This window comes from Liolophura sinensis, chromosome 8, assembly GCF_032854445.1.
Source record: "Liolophura sinensis isolate JHLJ2023 chromosome 8, CUHK_Ljap_v2, whole genome shotgun sequence".
Taxonomy (NCBI): Eukaryota; Metazoa; Mollusca; class Polyplacophora; order Chitonida; family Chitonidae; genus Liolophura; species Liolophura sinensis.
The window spans coordinates 44223350-44244006 of NC_088302.1; the positions used below are offsets into that span (position 1 = coordinate 44223350).

Sequence of the window (20657 nt, forward strand, 5' to 3'; positions counted from 1 at the left end):
GATTGGGATATATGGAAAGCCTATCTTACAAAAATAGAGATAGACGAAAATAGCCAGATAGTGGAGACACTGCTGCTACAACAAATTTACAACGATCATTATGATTGGGTCAGGCATTTTTGACCAATGACAGAAGTTTTACCATGAGGGAATGGACATGCTGCGCATGTGTTTAAGCCCATTTCCGGCAACAGGAAAACTTTGGAAAGAGTTGGTAAGTGAAGCATGTTTGTTTAAATGTGAACGCTTGCTTAGGTTTTACACAGTGTGAGTGTTACATGCGGACAGGTCATTTAGTTTTGTTTTCTCTAATGAAAGATTTAAGATCAACACAATTAATGTCTACCTGAAATAAAATAGAAGCCAACGCTTGTATCAAAATGTCGTGGTGTCAACGCGGAGATAGCTTAATACTAGTAGACGGTAGACTGAAAGGCTAAAGTTCAAGGGCTCAGTGGTTTGTTCGGGTGGTTGGGACATGGGAGCATTTTGCACTTGGTAGAATTGCTATTTTGTAGCGTAATGAACGGAATAGCTATTAAGTGCGAGAGGAGTCAAAGGCCTAATTCCAGGTGTCCTTGGCTTTGTTGTAGTGTTAACCATATTTGGCCATAAGCTGAGTATAATTTTTGCATTATAATACGGAGCAACAGAATGTGTTATTTCTTGATGTAAACATCCAAAACTACCCTGATGGAGAGCAAATTGGATGTAGAACAGTTTCATGACAAAGCAAACCAAGTCAGATCAGTGTGGATTAAAGTATGTTCTGTATGTATTGACATTTTTGTGAGGACGTTGGTGATACTGAATGCATGTGATGGCAACACAACATAGGTGAAAGGAGACCTCTTTTCTCTAGTTTGAAGTGTGCTCTGTTTATATCTATTTCCTTGATACATGTCCGTGCAGTAGATTCTGTGTTACAGTTACTTATCTGTATCTGACCATTCTCAGATCTAGTCTTTGTACCCATGTGATCTGTCATTCCTATCTTTAGGTTGGCCCACATCTGAGTTCAATATTGGCAGGATTTTGTGTGCTGAAATGTTATATAGCATAGAGATATACCATATAGCTAGTAATTACGAGAAAAATCACAGGCCTATCTCCTAGCCACTAGCTCAGCAGAATTTTGGGACTAGTTTAATTTTTATTCAAGTCCCACTTCCTTTTGTCCAACTACAATTAGCCTTTGGCCAGTCCTCTGAAATTCCCAATGTCCCATAATGTTTGTGCGACAAAGCAACCTTGACACCTTTCTCTCTTGCATTTTGACACTGGTGTACTGTAAATCGGCCTTATTTCTGTGAATTATAGGGTGTGCTCCATTGTTAAGGCTGATTGCCATATTTGGTAGAATTTTTGATCGCTTTTTTTATTGATTGTAAGATGATATTGACTACTGCATTAAACCCCAATAAAATAAAATAGGTAGAAATAAATGTGATTTTCTCCCAGTATTGCAGAAGGTGCTTCATGCCTAAAATGACCGGTACATGTTGCTAGTTCCGAAATATTGGTGGTTGGCAAGCAACACTGGGCAAAGTGAAACACAGCATTTGAGTTAGGAAATTCTTTGATGTTTTGTTTAATAGGTTGGACATCATATGGGTCTCATGTTTCGTTTGTTATTGCTTGGGATACAAAATAAATGGTGCTGTTTTTTGTTGTCTTTGTTTTTTTCTCTTGTCTTCCTTTTGAAATATTCTGCTAAAATGTTCCTTCTGAACTGAATCAAAACTTTATGAATTTCCAATCATCAGCACACTATTTCATCATGTGACTGCAGGTGAAAACAAAACAAATTTAAAGTGAACGTAAAGTTTGCAACTATATATACATGTACATAGAAAAAATGACATAGGACACAGTTATCACAGAAAAATATGTAGAAAATTCTATAAAGTTTTGAAAGCTGAGAAGATGGAGTACAGTATTGGGGATATGGCACTGATGGACAGTTCACGTCCATCTGATGGACATGTTGTAGAACCCCTTATGCGCTTGGCCAATCAGTAGCGCTTAAAGCATTGTGTGATAATTGGCTGTCACGTCAAAAAAGCTATCAGCTCTCGATTGTCATTGTGGTTTCTTATAGTGGATACACAGATATCTAGGCAATAAACTAAATTTTGCGGTGAATGAAAGAGTTTGTTATAATTCAGTAGGTCCTGCTATGTTCGGTAAATTCCCTGAAGTCCGTACAGCCAGCTTCATGTAGGCCAAATGCTTACACCCATGCAGGATGAGCATGAGCAGGATCGCTAAAACACAACGCTTGTGTCCACTAACCTCACCCAGATCAAGCACCAAACTAAAAGGAACATCGACCCTTTGAACACAGAACAGAACTGATACTGTTTGGTTGGGTATCAAATGTTTTTTGTTTGTATTTTCTCATTATCATAATGTTTAATACTGATGGTATGGGACAGTTCCTAGGTTTTGTGACGCCACTCCAGATAGCTATAACATGGCAAAATGGAGTCACCAAATGAGTGGCTAGGTGCTGACTGTTTATTTTGTTCATAAGCGGTTTAAAAGTTTAAAAATATTTTTAGAACATTTGTGGAATGTTACTTTATTAATTAATTCAGCTTTAGTGGCTGACTTTATGTTCACTTTAACCCACGTGAGATACATTTAGGGTTTGAAGAAGTTTTAGCCTCAAAACATGAAAATTGAAACTTTTAGGCAAGAAATTCTTTTTTGAAAAGTAATAATCTCAATGTGCCTAGCCTTGAAATATGGTAGTTTCTCTGTCCTGTAGTACTTTAGGAGTCGCTAAAAATCAGGTTTTTTTCCTACTATGTCCACTTTTTAAAGGGTCCTCATCCTTTTTCACAATGCCTTGGTGGGAGGTCTGCATAATGCTTGTTTAGTGACCCAGCAAAGTTAAAACATTTAAGTGGGGTTTTTGCTGTCTGTTTTATACACATTATGCGTTTAAGCTGAACACGATTATATGTGGTTGATTATTGTTAAATCTTCAATGGCTTTTACCAAACCGCAACATTAGTGTTGTCATTTTAGGCCCACAAGTTAAGAGACCTTTCAAATGCTGATAAAAGTTCTTTACAATAGAAAATATTCTACAAAACAGTTTATTTTGTGTATTTACAATACTCAAGGAAAAGTAACATGGATCCCAGATAATGAGACTTTCAACCAAGACAGTGGCATAGACCAAAAAGGTTGCTTACAGGTAAACTGGAAGTCTCAATAAAGACCATTTTGATTTGTACATTGTAGGGCATCAGAAGTGTCCTTAATGTGCCCAGGTCTTGATCCTTTCCATCATCGCTGCCAATACCCCTTCATTCGGTGGCTTCTCCGGGTCAGGTGAGAGATCAGGGCATTAGGGAATCATGGGATAAAATTTAGGCTTCATCTGTATCAAATGCCCGTGACATGCGTGTTCTTCAGCAAAAGTCTCCTATGTTATCCAGAGAGTATTGCCCTTAGATTTGATAAATTATACAAAATTTAAGTGGTAAAGTAATAATTTTTTGTACAGTATATGTATTAAACAACACAAATTCACCTCTAAATGTTTCCTGATATGTAGGTAACAAAATAAATCTACACCCCATGTTTCAGACCGATGTTCTTAAACAATATGAATACATCCCTAAGTGTTGACAACATTGATGTTTCTGATAGCTAGGTTACAGAATACATCTACATGTACACAGTCTGAGGTGCTTTAACAACACAAATTCATCCCTGTGTTGTAAACATTCATGATTGATGTTTCGGATATGTAGGTACCGGTAACAAAATACATCTACACCCAGTGTTACAGACTGATGTCAGTGATCTTTTGTGAAAGTGTGAAATTGTCCCTTATACCGGGACTCGTTTCACAAAACTTCTGTAGCGGTCTAAGGTCTGTTTATTGGCTAAGGGTTATTTAGCCGACTACCATAAGCAGGCTGGGCAAAAATCAACAAAAGCAAAAACTATCTAAACCTTAGCTGGCAGTATGTGGCCATTCTGCACCAATCTGATTGGTAGAATCTATGATGGTAATTGTATTGGCTTCAGAATGTAAATACATCAAAATACTACGTATACACAACACAAGCAGATAATAATTTCTTCTTCATTTTCATCTTTCGCAAATTTTGTGAATGAAGAGCTATAACCCTCACAACAGATAGTCAAAGCTAAACAACAACAATGCATGTGGTTTGGTGTTTGTGAGCTTTAAAAAGACCTTCATTTGCCGATAGGAGCTGATTTATTCCTTTCTTTTTCCAGCCAGTTATCCATGAATACTGTACATTTAGAAAAGATTGTTGAAACATTGCAGCACACAAAGATTTAGAGGTATTCTAACAAAAAAAAGAGTTATGGTGAAGATTATGTTGTAGATATATATATATTGTCAACCGTCTGCTAAGTTTGTCATGTTTTTGGTTTATTTTAACTTGTTTGATGGACAGCATAAGCCTCTTGGGCTCCATTTGCTTTAGCTTTGATCACATTCCATAATAAAGGAGAGGCATGCCCTGGTTATTTTTCCACATGATGCAGTGCTCAGTAATTTTGGAAGTAGCTTTTGTGTAGAACTAGAACATAATATATGTATTGTTTGCAGATGTGGGATTGCGAATATTCATTCTGTATTTACCTGCAGATGTATGACTGCAGATATTCATTCTGTATTTACCTGCAGATGTATGACTGCAGATATTCATTCTGTATTTACCTGCAGATGTATGACTGCATATATTCATTCTGTATTTACCTGCAGATGTATGATTGCAGATATTCATTCTGTATTCACTTGTTGATATAGAATTGCAAGTACATCCATTCTGTATTTACTCATGGATTTAGAATTGCAACAGCCATTCTGTATTCACTTGTAGATATAGAATTTTAAATATCTGTTCTCTGTACACATGTTGATTTAAAATTGTCAACAGCCATTCTGTATTCAGTAGTAGATTTAGAATTGCAAACATCCATTGTGTATTCATCTGTTGCTGTAGATTTGCAAATGTCCATTCTGTATTTACCTTCTAATGTATAATTGCAAACATCCGTTGTTGTATTTACCAGTGGCTGTATTTGTGTTGTCAGGTGAGGAGACCAGATCGGGGGAAGTGTGTGCACCTCATCCCGGCGATCTGTCAGACCAGCTGGAGCAGCTCAGGATAATGCCCCCACGGCGGCGCAGACGCTCACCGTCTTCAGAAGAGGTGAAAACCAAGAAGGCCAGGACTTGGTCATTGTAAGTAACGGATACATAACAAGAAAAAAAACAAAGATGAATAAAAAAATTAATAACCTGATGACCAGTTAGCTATAAATTCCAGTCTCAGTCTGCTTTGATATACATGGCATTGGCCAGGTTTGGCATGATAATCGCACCATTAATAAACCTGGACAAATATGTGTCCATGAAGTGATGTTGATAGCTTTCTTTCAAATGAGGCCCCAGGACTGGCATTTGGCCATTTGAATGGTTCCCAGGAAAATTGTGTGGGTCCTGAGTAAACCTTATGTAGATAAGTAATTAAGCTCCCAAACTCTATGAAACATAGCATCTGAATAAATGTTCTGTTTGCTACTAGCAAGACCAAAAACTTTTGCAGTTCACATTCTTCATGTTGAATTTTTTTTTTCTTCAAATTAAAAAAAAATGTGGATTTATCCACATTTATGTGTAATTTAATAAATGGTCGTGCGAGATAGGCCTCAGTTTTCAGTTCAAAATATTTCAGGAATACATATTTTTTTCACATTTTTATTTATAACATAATAATGTAAGAGGTAAATCTTTGAGGGCTAGTTTTGTACATGACTTGTCACATACAACATTTTTCAACAACAACATGCTGTGTGCATGGATTGGTGAAGGTTTGCAAAGATCTGGAAAATCCACACACGTTGTCATAATATTTTTTAACACACTCCAGCTTTGTGTCGGTGGTTTGTTGTGTGGTTTTGGGCTCCAAAACTCCACAAAGACCTCAGAAGGAATACCTTGCCAGTTTATAATCATGACAAATTTCCACACAGTGTTTGAGTCAAATGGAAACTATCGTTGAGTTTAGGAGAAAAGTAGTAGTAGAAGTTTAGTAAGTCAACATCAGATAAGTCATCTGCAATAAAATGACTCTAGATACGACTCTGCCAGTGGTTGGATTGTATGTTTTTGACATTGAGCTATTTTTTTGGTTAATTTTTATGATTTTATTACGGATTTGTTGTTCACAATGCGGCTTTCCAGAGGGAGAAATTGGATGCATTGATAGTGAGTACTGTGTCCTTCGTGGAGATTCTGGATGCATATTGAGCAAGTTCACCGCCCATGTTGCTGGCACAAAGTGAACTGGAGATAAAAACAAATGAAAATGTAGATACACTCAAAGTCTAATTAAACAGGTTGGGAACAATCAAGTCTGTTTTATTGATATGCTGATTAGCACTCGGGCAGACAGTTATGAAGCTCAGGTCAACTGGCTTCACATGACGATCTCCCATCCTGTTAGTTAGTATGGGGGCTTGTTACATGTACCTTCCAATATAGTTATGAGAACCCCAGAAACTGCAGTGAATATGAAGAATAAAGCTGCAGGTGACTATTTCATTAGCCATTATTGTCTCCTCTTCTGTGATCAGCCTAATACAGTACAATGAGTGACGACCAGAACAAAATAAAATTTGTGTATCACTGTGATTTAGTGTCTGTGGCTTTGCAATTCTTCTCCTAAGCTAATTATTAATGAGCTTAAATTTTGCAGTCTTAAAAGCTGTCAGTGATGGGAAGTCAACTTGCAGACTATTTATTTATTTATTTATTTGGTTGGTGTTTTATGCCGTACTCAAGAATATTTCACTTATACAACGGCAGCCAGCATTATGGTTGGTGGAAACCGGGCAGATCCCTGGGAAAACCCATGACCATCCGCAGGTTGCTGGTAGACCTTCCCACCTACGGCTGGAGAGGAAGCCAGCATGAGCTGGACTTGAACTCACAGCGACAGCATTGGTGAGAGACTACTGGGTCATTATGCTGCGCTAGTGCGCTAACCAACTGAGCCACGGAGGCCCCACTTGCAGACTAATTCAAATGCCTGTGATAATGTGCAGTGTTACTAGTACGATCTTATTTAGGTGTAAACAAATGAGTCCACAAGTTTAGTCCAGTTTGGGCTGGTTTAGCTGAGGTTTTAAGTCAAGAGGTTTGTCAGATACCTGGCAAGGTGCAAAAGTTTGAGGATGGTGTAAAAAAACATACCTGCTTGCAACTTCTTGCCTTTCACACGTACATTAACCTTGTGTTGTGTTGTGTTTATGAACCAGTGTGGATATCATACCTGCTAACAGTGCCCTGATGAGTGAAATGCATTTATCAAACAACTGAGGCATGTTTACCAAGGAAGTGGACAGAGAAAAAACAAAACAAAACAGAACTCCACTGATCATGGGTCTGTCCCCTGTTAGCTGTCCGGGCATTTGATTGAGCTAACACCATGAAACATGTGCTGTTAGTCTTGGTTGCATTATCCCACTTTACATTTTATTTTTGGTGTCAGTAGCTGTAATAACATCACGTCACCAAAGGATTGAGAGTTCGGAAAGATCTATAGGTGCAAGTGTTTGTCTGCTCTGCAGAGGAAAGTTTGTGTTCTAGGGGACTAAGTGAGATTGAGTGACAGACAAGTGGCACATGTAGCAAGTCGTGATCACCCTTCTCCGGTATGGTACAGGGTCACTGTGCTTCAGGCAAGAAAGAAAATGGCAATACTTTCCTTTCCAGCCTCCAGTTTTTGGGAAAGTGCAACTCTATCTTTACCATCTAACTCAGATAAATGTAGGTAAGGACTGCTAACCTATTTTACAAGAATCACTGAACAAGCTTAATAACTTCTCACATAGATGTAATTCAACAAACCCTTGTTGCTTGAACTGAATGTAGAAGTTAACCATGACTTTGAAAGCTTGGTAATTTACTGTCACCGTGTACAGAATGATCCGTCTTGGATTACTTATTATGAGTGGATTGCAACATTTTGTGTAATGGTTATCAGAATATTAAAGTGTTTATTAGTTGTCAGGTTTGTCCTGCAGTAAACTTTATTTACAATTTAATTCTTCTAATTATTGTGACTTCTTACCTGCTTCCTTTAGTCAATCCATGTATATGCATAATTGTATCAGGAATATAGTCGTAAGCTAGCTTGTATAAAGTACAGGCATATATGTGGCTTAACCCTAGCATTGGCGTCAACTTTTAATAACGAGGGAAGTAATGTCAAACAAAATGTTAGAGGCATTATGTTAAAAAGCACATGTCCTGCACGTATTGAGCTCAGGATTGGCACACATGTAGAGCTCAAATAAAACAAGAGGAATGCTCCATCATTGATTCGTTGTGTGCAAGTTTAATATCGTAAATTACAAAATTCTTGATTCTTTGCATTTGTAAAGAGTCGTTGTTAAAGTAAATGTTTGGGATGGTATTTCAAAAAGTACTGATCGCCCCTGATAGCATAGTTGGCTAGGGATAAGCCACATGGGAGCGATAGATCCAGGGTCAATCCTGGGTCGAGTCACACTTAAGACTTTAAAAGAGGAAGTTGTAAATACCTAGCTTGGCATTCAGCATGAAGGGGTTGTATTGACCTGATGTTTTACATGTATATAAAGCACAAGGTCCCAAGAGGATGTTCATCGCTGATGCTTTGGTTCCTGATTAATTGCTGACCATACTTTATGCATTGAACTGATTCTTCGGTAGCCTTGCTGCCAGCTCTAAGTTCTTCTCCAACCTACTTAGTATATCTAATTACCAGCATATGCATATCTTTATTTTTCCGAAACTGCTCACATCACCCCCCACCCCACCCAGAATATTGATTATTGATCCTAAGAAAAAAAAGGATTACATTTTTATCACTTTTTTTTTTTCAGATTTACTTTTTTTATTCATATTTGTAGTGTGGTAGTGTACCATATTATTGAACCAACTGCAACTATGTCGAAGTTGACGATAAAAAATGATTTTTATGAATATATTGATTTGGAATAGGTTAGATGCATATGGTCAGGTGTTTTCATCTAAGCCATCACAATAAGACTTTATTTGTTCAAGATTTTTTTTCAAGGTGACAGCTGACATAGTTTTTAATGGGTTATCTCTCTCATTTTTATCACATGCAGAAATTTTTTAAAAGCCTTATCCAGCAGTTTGGTTCACCATTGCTCAGTCCATATAGGACAGTATGTTTCTACCGTATGCAGTGTGTGCATGGCCTGTGTTTATTGAGGTACTACCTGGCTGTGGCAGCTGCAGGGTCCATCAGGTGAACAGGTAGTCTGTCAGTAACATCCTAGGTGAGCTGTTGTATTTCTGACCAGAATGTCCAGCTGTGTAGCTAGCCTGTATTGTCACAGGTAGACAGACCCACAGCAGGTGATGGCCACATAAACTGTCTTACCTAATTGTTTGGATACGTAGTGTGGACTTACCTATTGAGCATGGACATATTGGAGTGCACCACAAGGCTCATAATAGTTGAATGTTACTCTCAGCCCCTGTCATGATATGCATTGTACTGTAAAGTGGGAAGTTGATGGTGTTCTCAAGGAGGCTGACAGCCATCACCTGGTGGACTGGGCAGCGTGGGATCTGGGAAGACTAGAGCCTTCTCTCCCACCAAGCAGGGATGCCCTGTTTGGGCTGTCTACCTAAACTGGCGTACCGCCTTTTGTAAGTACCTGTTGCCAGTATGTACATACCTGCAGTTATAGACATTTATGAATGTTCAATTGCTGTTGCACTTTTATTGTAAAAAAGTTAAGAAGGATGAGGGGATACTGAAATCACCCTGTCTGTAGACACGCCTTTGTCCATGCTACTGCACCAATTTCGATAAAACCTACCATACATCTTGCCTGTCATCTGAACTTGTGCATGCTTCTGTTAAGTTGCAATCGGGTAATTGTTTTCATAATTACCCTCATTTAGGAATTTGCGTAATAGTTCTTTCCATGTATTCAGATTTTGTCCATGCATCCCCTCCTGATGCTGATATTGATGAAACTTACCACATCATTTGAACTTATGCATGCTTAAGTTTAATTACAATTGCGTAATTATTTTCATAATTGCTCCCATTTATGTAGTTGGTGCAATAATGGAGTTTCATGTACACTGTACTCTCTTCTGATTCCTATATTTCTCCATTCAAACTGGTTGTACCAGCAGTGCAATCAATGCGTACCATGAATGGCCCATGAAACAATCTACGTGTACACATAAGTGTGTGAGGCCAAACTAAGGAACATGATGCCCTATCATTAGTTTTAAGGTGTCTTTTGTTTTCCTTCTTTTAGTTGTGGAAATGTTAGGGGATGGAAGAGAGGAATTTGGGACATCCAGATTCTAGTTGGTTATGGCGCAGGCTTCATGTGTGTACGTATTGGCATTCATTGGTGTTGAACCATTGCATGTATATATGAGTAAACAGAAGCGCTGCACGGTGTTAAAGTAAGATACATCAATAAATCAATTAAATGAATATAATTCATGTACATGTAGACAAGGGTTCAACTCAAAACCCTGGTAAAGGAACATGCATGCAGGAAATTGAGCCAGAATAGCCAAAATAAGCTATGTAACTGCAACATTTGCATACGCATTTGGATTAATGAGTTATTATTATTATCTTTCTGCCGTCAGCAATTTTACACTCAAATAAGTATTACTTTTGGCGCTGAAACTCCTATATTTGCCCAGGAAGATATTGTCGGGCCTTGTAAGTAAGACCTCAAAACAGCCTTCTAACATGAATTGAACTCTGAGAATTAGACTAATGAGGAACTGAATTTTGAGTGAAATTTTAGATCCAATACAGTACATTGCTTTGTAAGTAAATTTTGACTAAAAAATCAAACTGAAGAATAAAACATGTCATTGATTCTTCCTGACTGAATCTTATTTAGAACATCAGCTGGTTAGCATGATGAGCCTATGCATCAAGTCAGTAGTTCCTTTATGTCAAATATGAAGCTACTGCATATAGATATTTACTTCATTTGTTGGTGTACCCAGCCCTGAAATCTTACCGTGCTGTTTTTCCTGGGTTTTTTTTTTTCCAACTTCAGGTATAAGTTTATTTTGTTACACTGACACCATCTGATGTTTCCTTTACGTTATTAATTACCATGAAAGCTGAGGATTACCAGCCTTAATAATAAAACACGCCATGATTTCAAGTACGCGCAGACCTAAAAGTGCTGTATGATTATGCTGTCAGTGATGCCTGGTGGTGAGTTTCATGGGAGGTGGAACACTGGTAATCAAACCATGTGGTCATTGTACAGGTAGAAGTATAAGTCCTTTATAGGGACATCGTTTACATGTATCTTGTATAGCCAGAACTCATTTGTATTCCGTATTGGGTGTTGTAGAGTCATTATGTGACGATGGCACAGTCAGACTGAATATTTTAGTTACACTCTATGTGAAGTCTGCTCAAGCGTTCATGATTTAATCAGAAGTGGGGTTAACCTACAATGATAGTGTGTCATGTGTTGTTAACGCTGCCTCTCAGCATAATGGGTGTAAGTCAGTCCCAGTGATTGACTCCACAGTATCATACCTTTTGTGACAATCTCATAGTTTATAACATAAATTAGTTCAGGTGTCAGTTTTGTGAAGGGTACCTAATGTGAAGTATTAAACGCTTAACTAAGTGCACTACATATTGCTACAACATACGTTGTCATGGTAGGTAAGGGCTTCCTTAACTAAAGTGCACTTCATGAAACTGGGGCCCGGTATCTGGCCAGAGTTGTATGTGTATTAAGGACTAATATCTGTCATGCCATTCAACTTAACTTGTTTGTTAGCAAACATTGTGAGCCTCATTGATATTTTGTTTGGTTGATAATAAGTGTAAACTGTAATGTTTTTTTTTTATGTCATCAGTTGTCTAAATTGTCATTTATTATGTGTTTCCACAGGTCACGGCGTGATATCAAAATAGACTGTGATGTACTATTTTCTAACAAACGTTGTGTGGCCTGGTTCCACGAATATACAGGTAAGATTTCAAAGTGAACTAACTGTATTACATGGGTGTATTTCTGTTTGGTTCCAGGTGTTATGCCAACAAGCTGTACTAACTTCCAATAGATGTTGTGTGGCTTAAATCTACTGGTATGAGCGCCTATGTTAACTGTGACCGATAATTTATCTAGAAGAACTGATCCAGAAATGTGAATGTTGGGAAAATATGTGGGTCTGAGACAGGGGGTTAGCCAGAAATGTGAAAGAGGGTGTCCAAACATCACTTTCATTTTCATTTTTCATTTTCTCCTGTCTCTCCCATGTTAAAAGTGCTGAAAACAGGGTGTCCAGATAGCTCCAATTTTCTGTTTCCTGCGTCCACATGGACGGTTGGTTGGATGGATGGGTATCTGGCTAACCCTATGATCTGAGAACCAAACACATAAAACTTCACCATAAGGAAGTAAACATTCCCCACCTCAGAATCTCAAAGTTTTGCAATGAAATGCTGTTTGTGTTGCTTAGTATAACTGTTAACTTTTAAAATATTTCATTACATTATGTTCTGACGGAAGTTTAAGCCACATGTTTCATACCAAATGTTGTAGATTTTGTGCTGCTGTTTTCTGCTGTTAGTCTCTGTGTAAAATATTTGCGAGTGAGTCATTCTTATGAGCCAGTAATCTAGTAATCAGCCGGCATCTAATGTCTGATAGAATTCTGCTTTGATGTTTATTTGGATATATTCAAACACATCTTTTCTTATATTATGGCATGGTGAATTTTATGGATATGAATGTGTTTGACACAATTTGAATATCATGTACATGTAAGATCTTTTTGAGGCAGACTGTTGTTAGTGTGATTTGTTTGTGTACTTCTGTAGGCCCTGATGAAGATGTCATTCAACCAGAGGGAATGGAAAAATTTTGTGAAGATATTGGAGTAGAGCCAGAAAATGTAGGCCATTCTTTAGGTTTCCATTTAGAGACTGATATTAAGGCATGATACCAGTAGAAGTCTTAACTTGTCTAGCAGAAGTATTGTCCTGAAATTGTTAACCTATAACAGTGTTTATATAGGCTACAAAGAAAAAAAGTATTGGAGCACATCAGTCAATGTAACTGATTGTACAGTTTTACTAGATTCCATTCATCAGAACTGTAATGATGTTATTTGTTGTTATTCAAGTAATATGGGTTCAAAAAGTAAGAATCAGTGTCTCTAGATTGTATCATGGTCTCTGACAAAAAAAAAATCTTTTTTTTTTTGATGTAAATTCCTCAAAAAGCTAGCAAAATAACACTGAAATTTCATATTAAATTTGTTAACTTAGGATTAGCCTTTTTTGAGGAGATTAAGACTGCCATATTATTCTTGAATTCATGTCCACTGATTGTTATCTTGTTTTTATAGACCTAGTGAAAACTGTCGTTTCATGATCTGTCACCTGCACAATTGTTTCAGATTGTCATGTTAGCATTAGCATGGAAGTTAGATGCCAAGAGAATGGGATTCTTTACATTGTCAGAATGGTTGAAAGGAATGTCAGAACTACAGTAAGTTGATGCTTAGAAATGCTTAGCTCTTTGTTTGTTAGACACTCCTTGCTAAGAAATGCCGTTCGATTGAAATATGAAGTTAGCACTTTCAGAACATTTTATATTTTCATATTACATTTCACAAAATGTAGCATTTATACCATCTTTTATATAATTATTATTTACTATCTTGTAAAGTGTTGGAAGGTCATAATCGTCAGGAGTGTTATCATTTCACTCCTATGAGAGACTTTGAGACCACATGAAGGTTTGAAAGAAATTATCAAAAACAAGGGAAATAACACTGCCATTTTCTTGAAATTAACATTCATTGTAGTCAGTATGTCTTTTCGCATTTTTTAATTTATTTTATACAGATTTCCCTACAAATCAGCTGTTCATAATGTATTAAAAGAGAAAAGCAAAACCTTTTTATTTGTAATAACCAGTAGTTTCGTACATGCTTTAACAAGGTAAATGCACATATAACAATTCCACCCAACTACATCTGACTTTTACTATTGTATTAAGTGTTTGATATATATAATTATCTCAACAGGTGTGACAGTGTTAGCAAGCTCCAGAACAAATTGGATTATTTAAAGTCATTTTTGGATGATGCTGTCCATTTCAAAACAATTTACAGATATGCCTTTGACTTTGCCAGGGTGAGTGTCCACTGTTATCACACTTACATGTAGCTACTTACATTGTACTGTGTTGCTGGAATAGAAAACAAATCTTCTTTAACATACTAAATGTGTTGCATTCGCTGCTGATAATATACCGTAAATCACGTAGACGATGATTTTAAAAAGTGTATCCCATGATTCCTTGGTTCTATTTGTGATTCCTGGTAATTGGACACAGCTGGGGAGAGTGTTCACAAGATTGTACATACCTATGACCAATAAACACGCTCACACTTCACTCATACATGCAACTGTTAGCTCTAGTAGAATCGCTACACAGCTACCGCCAGAATGCACATCTCACGTATGGTGTGCTGAGTGAGTCGTGCCAAAACGCTTCAGTGAGCAACGAAATGTTGCTAGTACCATCTCGGCATGTTTTCTGCCAGAATGCATGCTTTATGTATGGCCGGTGAGAATATGTTTTGCCAAAAAGGCAGATTGAGGTTAGACAGTGGACCTGTAACAAATAGTCCAGCATTAATAAGCTAACAGGACTTTCAAAACATCGCCAAGCGTTGAATATGTGTCTAAACTAAAGTAAATAAATACCTATATACATTTTAGAAGCTAATTTACAAATATAAAGACCACACTTTGCTGCTCCAACTTATTGCGATTAGGTTCAGCTTTACATGTTTGTCCTTGTTGGAGTAAGAAAATCCATTTTGATGCAGTTTGCTTGAGTCAGAACTCGTGATCACACCATACCAGTGTAGGCCTTGATGATGTAACTATAGCATTCATTGTATGTAAATTTGGGAGGAGTTGCCACACTACAGCCTATTGAGTATTCAGATATAAATGGCTGAGTTGTAGCATAAACCACTGAAGTACATGACTACATGGCGTCACTGAAATGGTTTAGTAGCAAAGTCCATAGTGGTCTGAAAATTACTGTACATGCATTTCACTGAGTATGTGAGTGTACATGTATGTAAATTAAAGGTCATATGTTATTTCACCCCCAACTCACACTGTGAGGAAGTAGCCGATGGGGGAAATTTTTGATCATTTTCCGCAAATTATTTCATGGGTCAAAAAAGAAAAAAAATTTTTGACAATCAACGAACCCAACCTTGAGAACAAATCAGGGGCTTGTTACGTGCAACCAACAACATTGTAGTGATGGTCTGGATGGACTAATGGGTTTATAAACACTCATCTGTCAGTTCATGTCTGAGGAGTTTGCCCCATGTGGCGAGGGCCAGTAACCGAACTCTCACTGCGGATTGCTGGACAGCTGGGGGGGCTGATCACTGCCCCTGTCATCTCCTCTGGCAACTCAAATCAGGCTAAACTTCACAGCCAGAAATTTTCAGCTAAACTCTATGTGATTTACAGTATGCAAGAATTTATCTTGGTGCTTGCGTGGCTCTTTGTAGCACTTCGTTGATTGACATTTGAGTGGATTGTTTTTTTGATGATTTTCTCTGTTTTCTCTGCAGGACAAGGACCAAAGAAGTATGGATATAGATACTGCCAAAGCCATGTTGACCTTACTACTAGGGAAAAATTGGCCTCTCTTCTCCCACTTCCATCAATTTTTGGAGGTTAGTTGGAAAAGAAAGAATGTTTTCACATGTTATTGTCCACTGCAAAAGTTGTAGGAGACATCAGGATTTGCAGTATCCATCAATCTGTGTCGCAATCAGTATCTGGACAATAATTTGGAATTTCTTGATTGTCGGAAAACTTAAAAAAGCTTTATTTGTATGTTCAGTTTAGTCTGGACAATATCTTGAGAATGTTTTAAGTTATTTCGTTCAGTCTTGCACAGTGCACTGTCAATGACACATAAATTTTGATCACATCTATGTGTATATGACCGACCTTCGTCTTTTTCCGTCATGTTAACTTTATGAACTAAACCTTTTTGGAGCTGAACATAAGACCTGATCATGTGCACGCTGTTGGTATGAACCACAACAGTCTATTTTGATTGTAATGATTCCAGCCTGTTTTCAACAGGCACATGTTTGAAGTTCTTTTGTAAGCTTTTGGTAGATGTGGGTGGAGGGCTAATTGGAGCGAACGTTCTATTCAGACTGTTACTGATGAATATCTGACACTTTTTTTTCAGCACTGTAAGTACAAGGTGATAAACAAGGATCAGTGGTGTAATATACTGGAGTTCAGCAGGACCATAATGTCAGACCTCACAAATTATGACGAAGATGGTGCATGTAAGTACATGTATCTTATCTGTAACCCAGGCCATTGCTTCTCTTCCTTTGCTTGAACTGACTTTTGTCTTTTTAGTTTAAATAACACAATTAGTTTGACAAGTATGAAACATAACAACATAACTATTTAGTTGATAGAACAATTTGGCATAAAATTATAGGAAGAAACCTCATGATGGTGAAAGATTATTGAAGAATTTCACAAGTGTGAAATTTTAGAAAAATACATTTTAAGAAATTGGAATGGAGTTGAATTGTGGGCTGTCGCCAAAGACGGTAATGTTGCCATAAGCATAATTGACCACGTGCTTTTGTTTGTCCCGCTTATGACCTGTTACACACATGTGAGTAGAGGCACCACTGGAAACTGGAAACATCTGGCTTATTGTAAAGGTGCCTCTTGAATTCTTACTTCTGTAGCCGGCATAAGATAATAATCAAAATCACTGATATGTTTGAAGGTTGAGAAATTCAGGTATCGTGAGTGTTAGGAAGAGATCTAGACTGTATTCATGTGAAACAAATCCTGCTTGAAACAGTGTCTTCTGATTAGTACATTTTTCAGATTTTCACAAAGTTCTTCTGAGCATGCATATAGCTGATATGTAAGCTGTTGATGGGGATGCACATGTGTGTAGTTATGAGACTGTTGGTTTTATAGCTTTGATGAAGTAATCATTGAACATTGTATTTTGCAGGGCCGGTTTTATTGGATGAGTTTGTAGACTGGTACAGAGAGCAGAAGAAAACACAGAGTTGATAAGGGTCACACCAAAAGCCACGCAGTATTTCTTTGGTGAAGGAAATCCCTAAATTTACAACCAGCTAGTGCAGTTGGGTGTTGGCTGTGTTTGTTCACCCATTGCTGTATATATATATTGAGAGTGTAAGGAGATATCTGTAAAAAGTCTTGTGAAAAGTGCTGATTGTTTTTACTTGTCACATGATTATTTGATGACAGGAACATGTGTAGAGGTGTGGCACAATTGGTATATACATTGTACATAAGTAGACTTTACACAAGGACACGGTGTGCCTCCTAGCATTTACAGTGTGAAACTTGGCTGATTGGCGTATGGGAATTGTCCTAGCTTCACCTGTTGTATGCCTGTGTCGTCAGTGATAGAGCCATTGTTGTACCTTCACCTCCGGCCCTGTTTACCTGGTTCCTGCACACATATATGCACACACCCACATTTGTGGACTATCACATGGATCTCTTTACCAATCTTTCTGGTGTATTTGGTTGATAGGGATTTTTGGTGCTTTCTTTATAGTTGTAGATCACAATTTATCAAGTGTATTTTGGTCCGAAATCATAGATCAGAATTCTTTGAACTACATGTAAGTAATGTGTGAGATGCGTAAATGGTATGAGAATGAGGTTTTATGAGTTGGGGAAAACCAATGTAAGGAAGACTTTCTGTGCATATATTCTGTACCATGTGACATCTATGATGTAGATTGCAAGGTCTTTTTTTATATTTGGCTATTATTGAATGTTGTCCTTAAGCTTGTCAGAATGATTGTTCTTAATATCTCGTTTGTGATAAATATTTAGCACAGTACATTTGGAATACCATTTCAAGAACCCAAATAATGCAACCATTTTTTTTTCTCTGTTAACTTTTGTATGGAGATTTGGAAATTTGACATTTTGGAATTATTGCCATTTTGAGGAAAGATCTCCATATTTGTACAAAAAATGTTGCAGTTGTAAAAAAGAAAGCTTGTGCAATGTACCCAGTCATCTGTAGTGTAAGATACAAGACAAAAACTTTTCTTGCAGGTCACACCTTTGGCGTGTAATCAGAACAGATTTACTTCAAAATGGTAAATAATCAAGTTGATCACTTGTATTTATTTCACAGTGAACATCAACATGTGGCTTCTTTGTCACCGTTCAGGCTTTTATGCGTTTTGTAAGGCTTTGCTATCAGTGGTATATGCATGTTCTAGGATGTTTTGATTTTGTCTTTAGTATTGCAGTTTTCTAATTGAAATTTTGTCCCAACATATGTTAGTGGCTTCATAACATTGCTTTATGGGACCATAGGGCTGATCTATAAAACAATCTCTACAGTCTGGGGTGAATGAATGATTATGACTTAAACTCGGATGTGAACAACCGACATTTTTCAGTAGTGGAACCCTTCTTCTGCATAGGGAAAGTATATGTTGTTAGAAACTCTTCCATTACTCGGCATGGAGGAACAGATTCTTGATTTCATCCACCTCAATACCTAATGCTCACAATGAATAAATAAGAAATACACTGTACAGAAATCATAACATATTCCACACTTTTGTAAGCTACATGTATGCTATAAATACATGTCTTGTTCATGATAAATGTATTTGCTTTTGGCATCCCCCATGTATAATTTCCGGGTGATTAGTATCTTCTCTGTGCTGGGTGTCCATGTTGCCTTGAGCCTCTTTTTCTGTCTGGTAAACAGATATTTTCAGTTTTGTCTGGTAAACAGTCTCCTATGCTTTTAGTTTTGTCTGATGAATAGGCTCTGATGGTTTCAGTCTTGTCTGATGAAGTCTCCTGTGCTTTCAATCTGTCTGACGAACAGTCTCTGTAATTGATGAACTGTCTGTTTTCTGCTATTTCTGGTATTCTGATGATTTCAGATTGTTTTCATAAATTTGTTTGAAGTAGGTCTGGTATAATTTTGCAGGGTTGGTATTTACATGTGTTAATCAGGTACCAATATATAAGCTGTATATTTAGTTATCAGGTATTCTCTTCATTGTTTCTATATCTTTATTGGTTTCTATGCCAGTTACATTGTATTAGTGTTGATTAATTTGAGAAAGGATGTCATGCATCTGAAAGCATTTTGTATAGGGGGCCTTTTGTGGTGGCAGTGAGGTAAAGCAAGCACTGCCAAGCATAGAGAGCGGTGCATGCGCTGTGATGCCTATGTCTCTTTTAAGGGATATCTTGAATTCTTGGGCGAAACTAGGGGCTCCCAGTAGATGTTTTGATGTCCTGGACTTTATTCAGAAGCTGTTAATTGAAGTGGTACATATAATCATGCCACTGGCCTGATTTTTGCCACAGTGACACATGCTGTTCATGCAGGCATTACCTCAAATGGATGTTCCACTATGGCTTTGTATTGTTCTTGCCGGATTTCCTGTCCTAACTTTTATAGTAGGATCACCATATTCAGGTTATATTCCTATACATATATGTACATGTATTCCCTGTTTTAATACCGTGTTCCATTTTGCATAGTCAGGATGATTCAAACATGTTCCCATGCCAATACACTTCACTTATGGATTCCAAGGCTTTGTCACTCTAAAGTGACATATTCTTCATCACTCTTAAACTTACATGTTTTTGCCAGAACAAGCTCCTAGTTCTGAAATCTACAGTTGGATAGTTCAAATGAAGTTTGTTATTCCTTCAGAGAGCCATTGATGTGCTTCCCATTAGGCCCTAGTAATCCTCATTTTGTATAATATTTTCTGATTTGTTCAGCATGCTGTAGAACTTTTTCAGACTGCCAGCAGACTGTCAGTGGTTTCAGTTTTTGAGTTATTGAACAGTTATCCACATTGGTTTGTTTTATCATTTATATAATGAACATATAAAACAATTTAAAGCCAAATAATCAGAAAGTGGGATACTGGACAAAATGTCCGGTATTTATATGTAATATCATACATGGCAGATGGAGATGTGTACTAAGTGTATAACTTCTGCCCAGATCATTCTGTATGATGTCCGTGACACTGCACTGTAATACTATGAGATAATGATAAGTGTAGCTGCCCATTATCTGCTGTACAGTTGCTGTAAAGACATCAAATCTGAAGAGAAGGATTTTTTTTTTAGTTTTTTTGTTTCGCTTTGTGCCATCATCAGTGTGAATATTCACATGCATTTGAGCTGTCTTTATTCCAAATTTGCATGATTCATTGGTGGTGTTCAGACATTTTGAGGATTTGGTTCTGCATTGATTTATTGAAAGCCAGAAATAAGTAAACAGCACCATTTTTGCTCGTAGACTAGTGAAGTATACAAAAAATCTAAATGCACCCAGATTTAACATGGTCAATAAACTAGGTGAGTTGTGTACATAAAAAATTGAGTAATGTCAGACATTTACGTTTTAATTTTTTTATTTTTTATTCATTTCTGCATTTAATTATGTAGTAAGGGAGCCAGACATGTATGCTT

At 37.3% G+C, this 20657-nt stretch overlaps 1 protein-coding gene across 4 annotated transcripts; it reads left to right on the forward strand.

Annotated features, from left to right (window-relative positions):
* The first annotated feature begins 191 nt into the window (after positions 1–191).
* Positions 192–19978, forward strand: LOC135472181 (DCN1-like protein 4). 4 transcript variants are annotated; one of them, XM_064751558.1, is made up of 10 exons: positions 192–214; positions 3256–3345; positions 5095–5245; positions 11992–12071; positions 12924–12997; positions 13505–13596; positions 14138–14246; positions 15719–15823; positions 16354–16456; positions 17155–19978. In XM_064751558.1, the coding sequence occupies exons 3-10, from the start codon at positions 5172–5174 to the stop codon at positions 17214–17216; spliced, it is 699 nt and encodes a 232-aa protein (XP_064607628.1). In that variant the 5' UTR covers positions 192–214; positions 3256–3345; positions 5095–5171; the 3' UTR covers positions 17217–19978. The 4 variants fall into 4 exon arrangements, with proteins under 4 accessions (XP_064607628.1, XP_064607630.1, XP_064607629.1 ...); XM_064751559.1 differs by lacking the exon at positions 192–214 and adding an exon at positions 2337–2367; XM_064751560.1 differs by lacking the exon at positions 3256–3345 and having other exon boundaries at positions 193–214.
* The last annotated feature ends 679 nt before the right edge of the window (positions 19979–20657 follow it).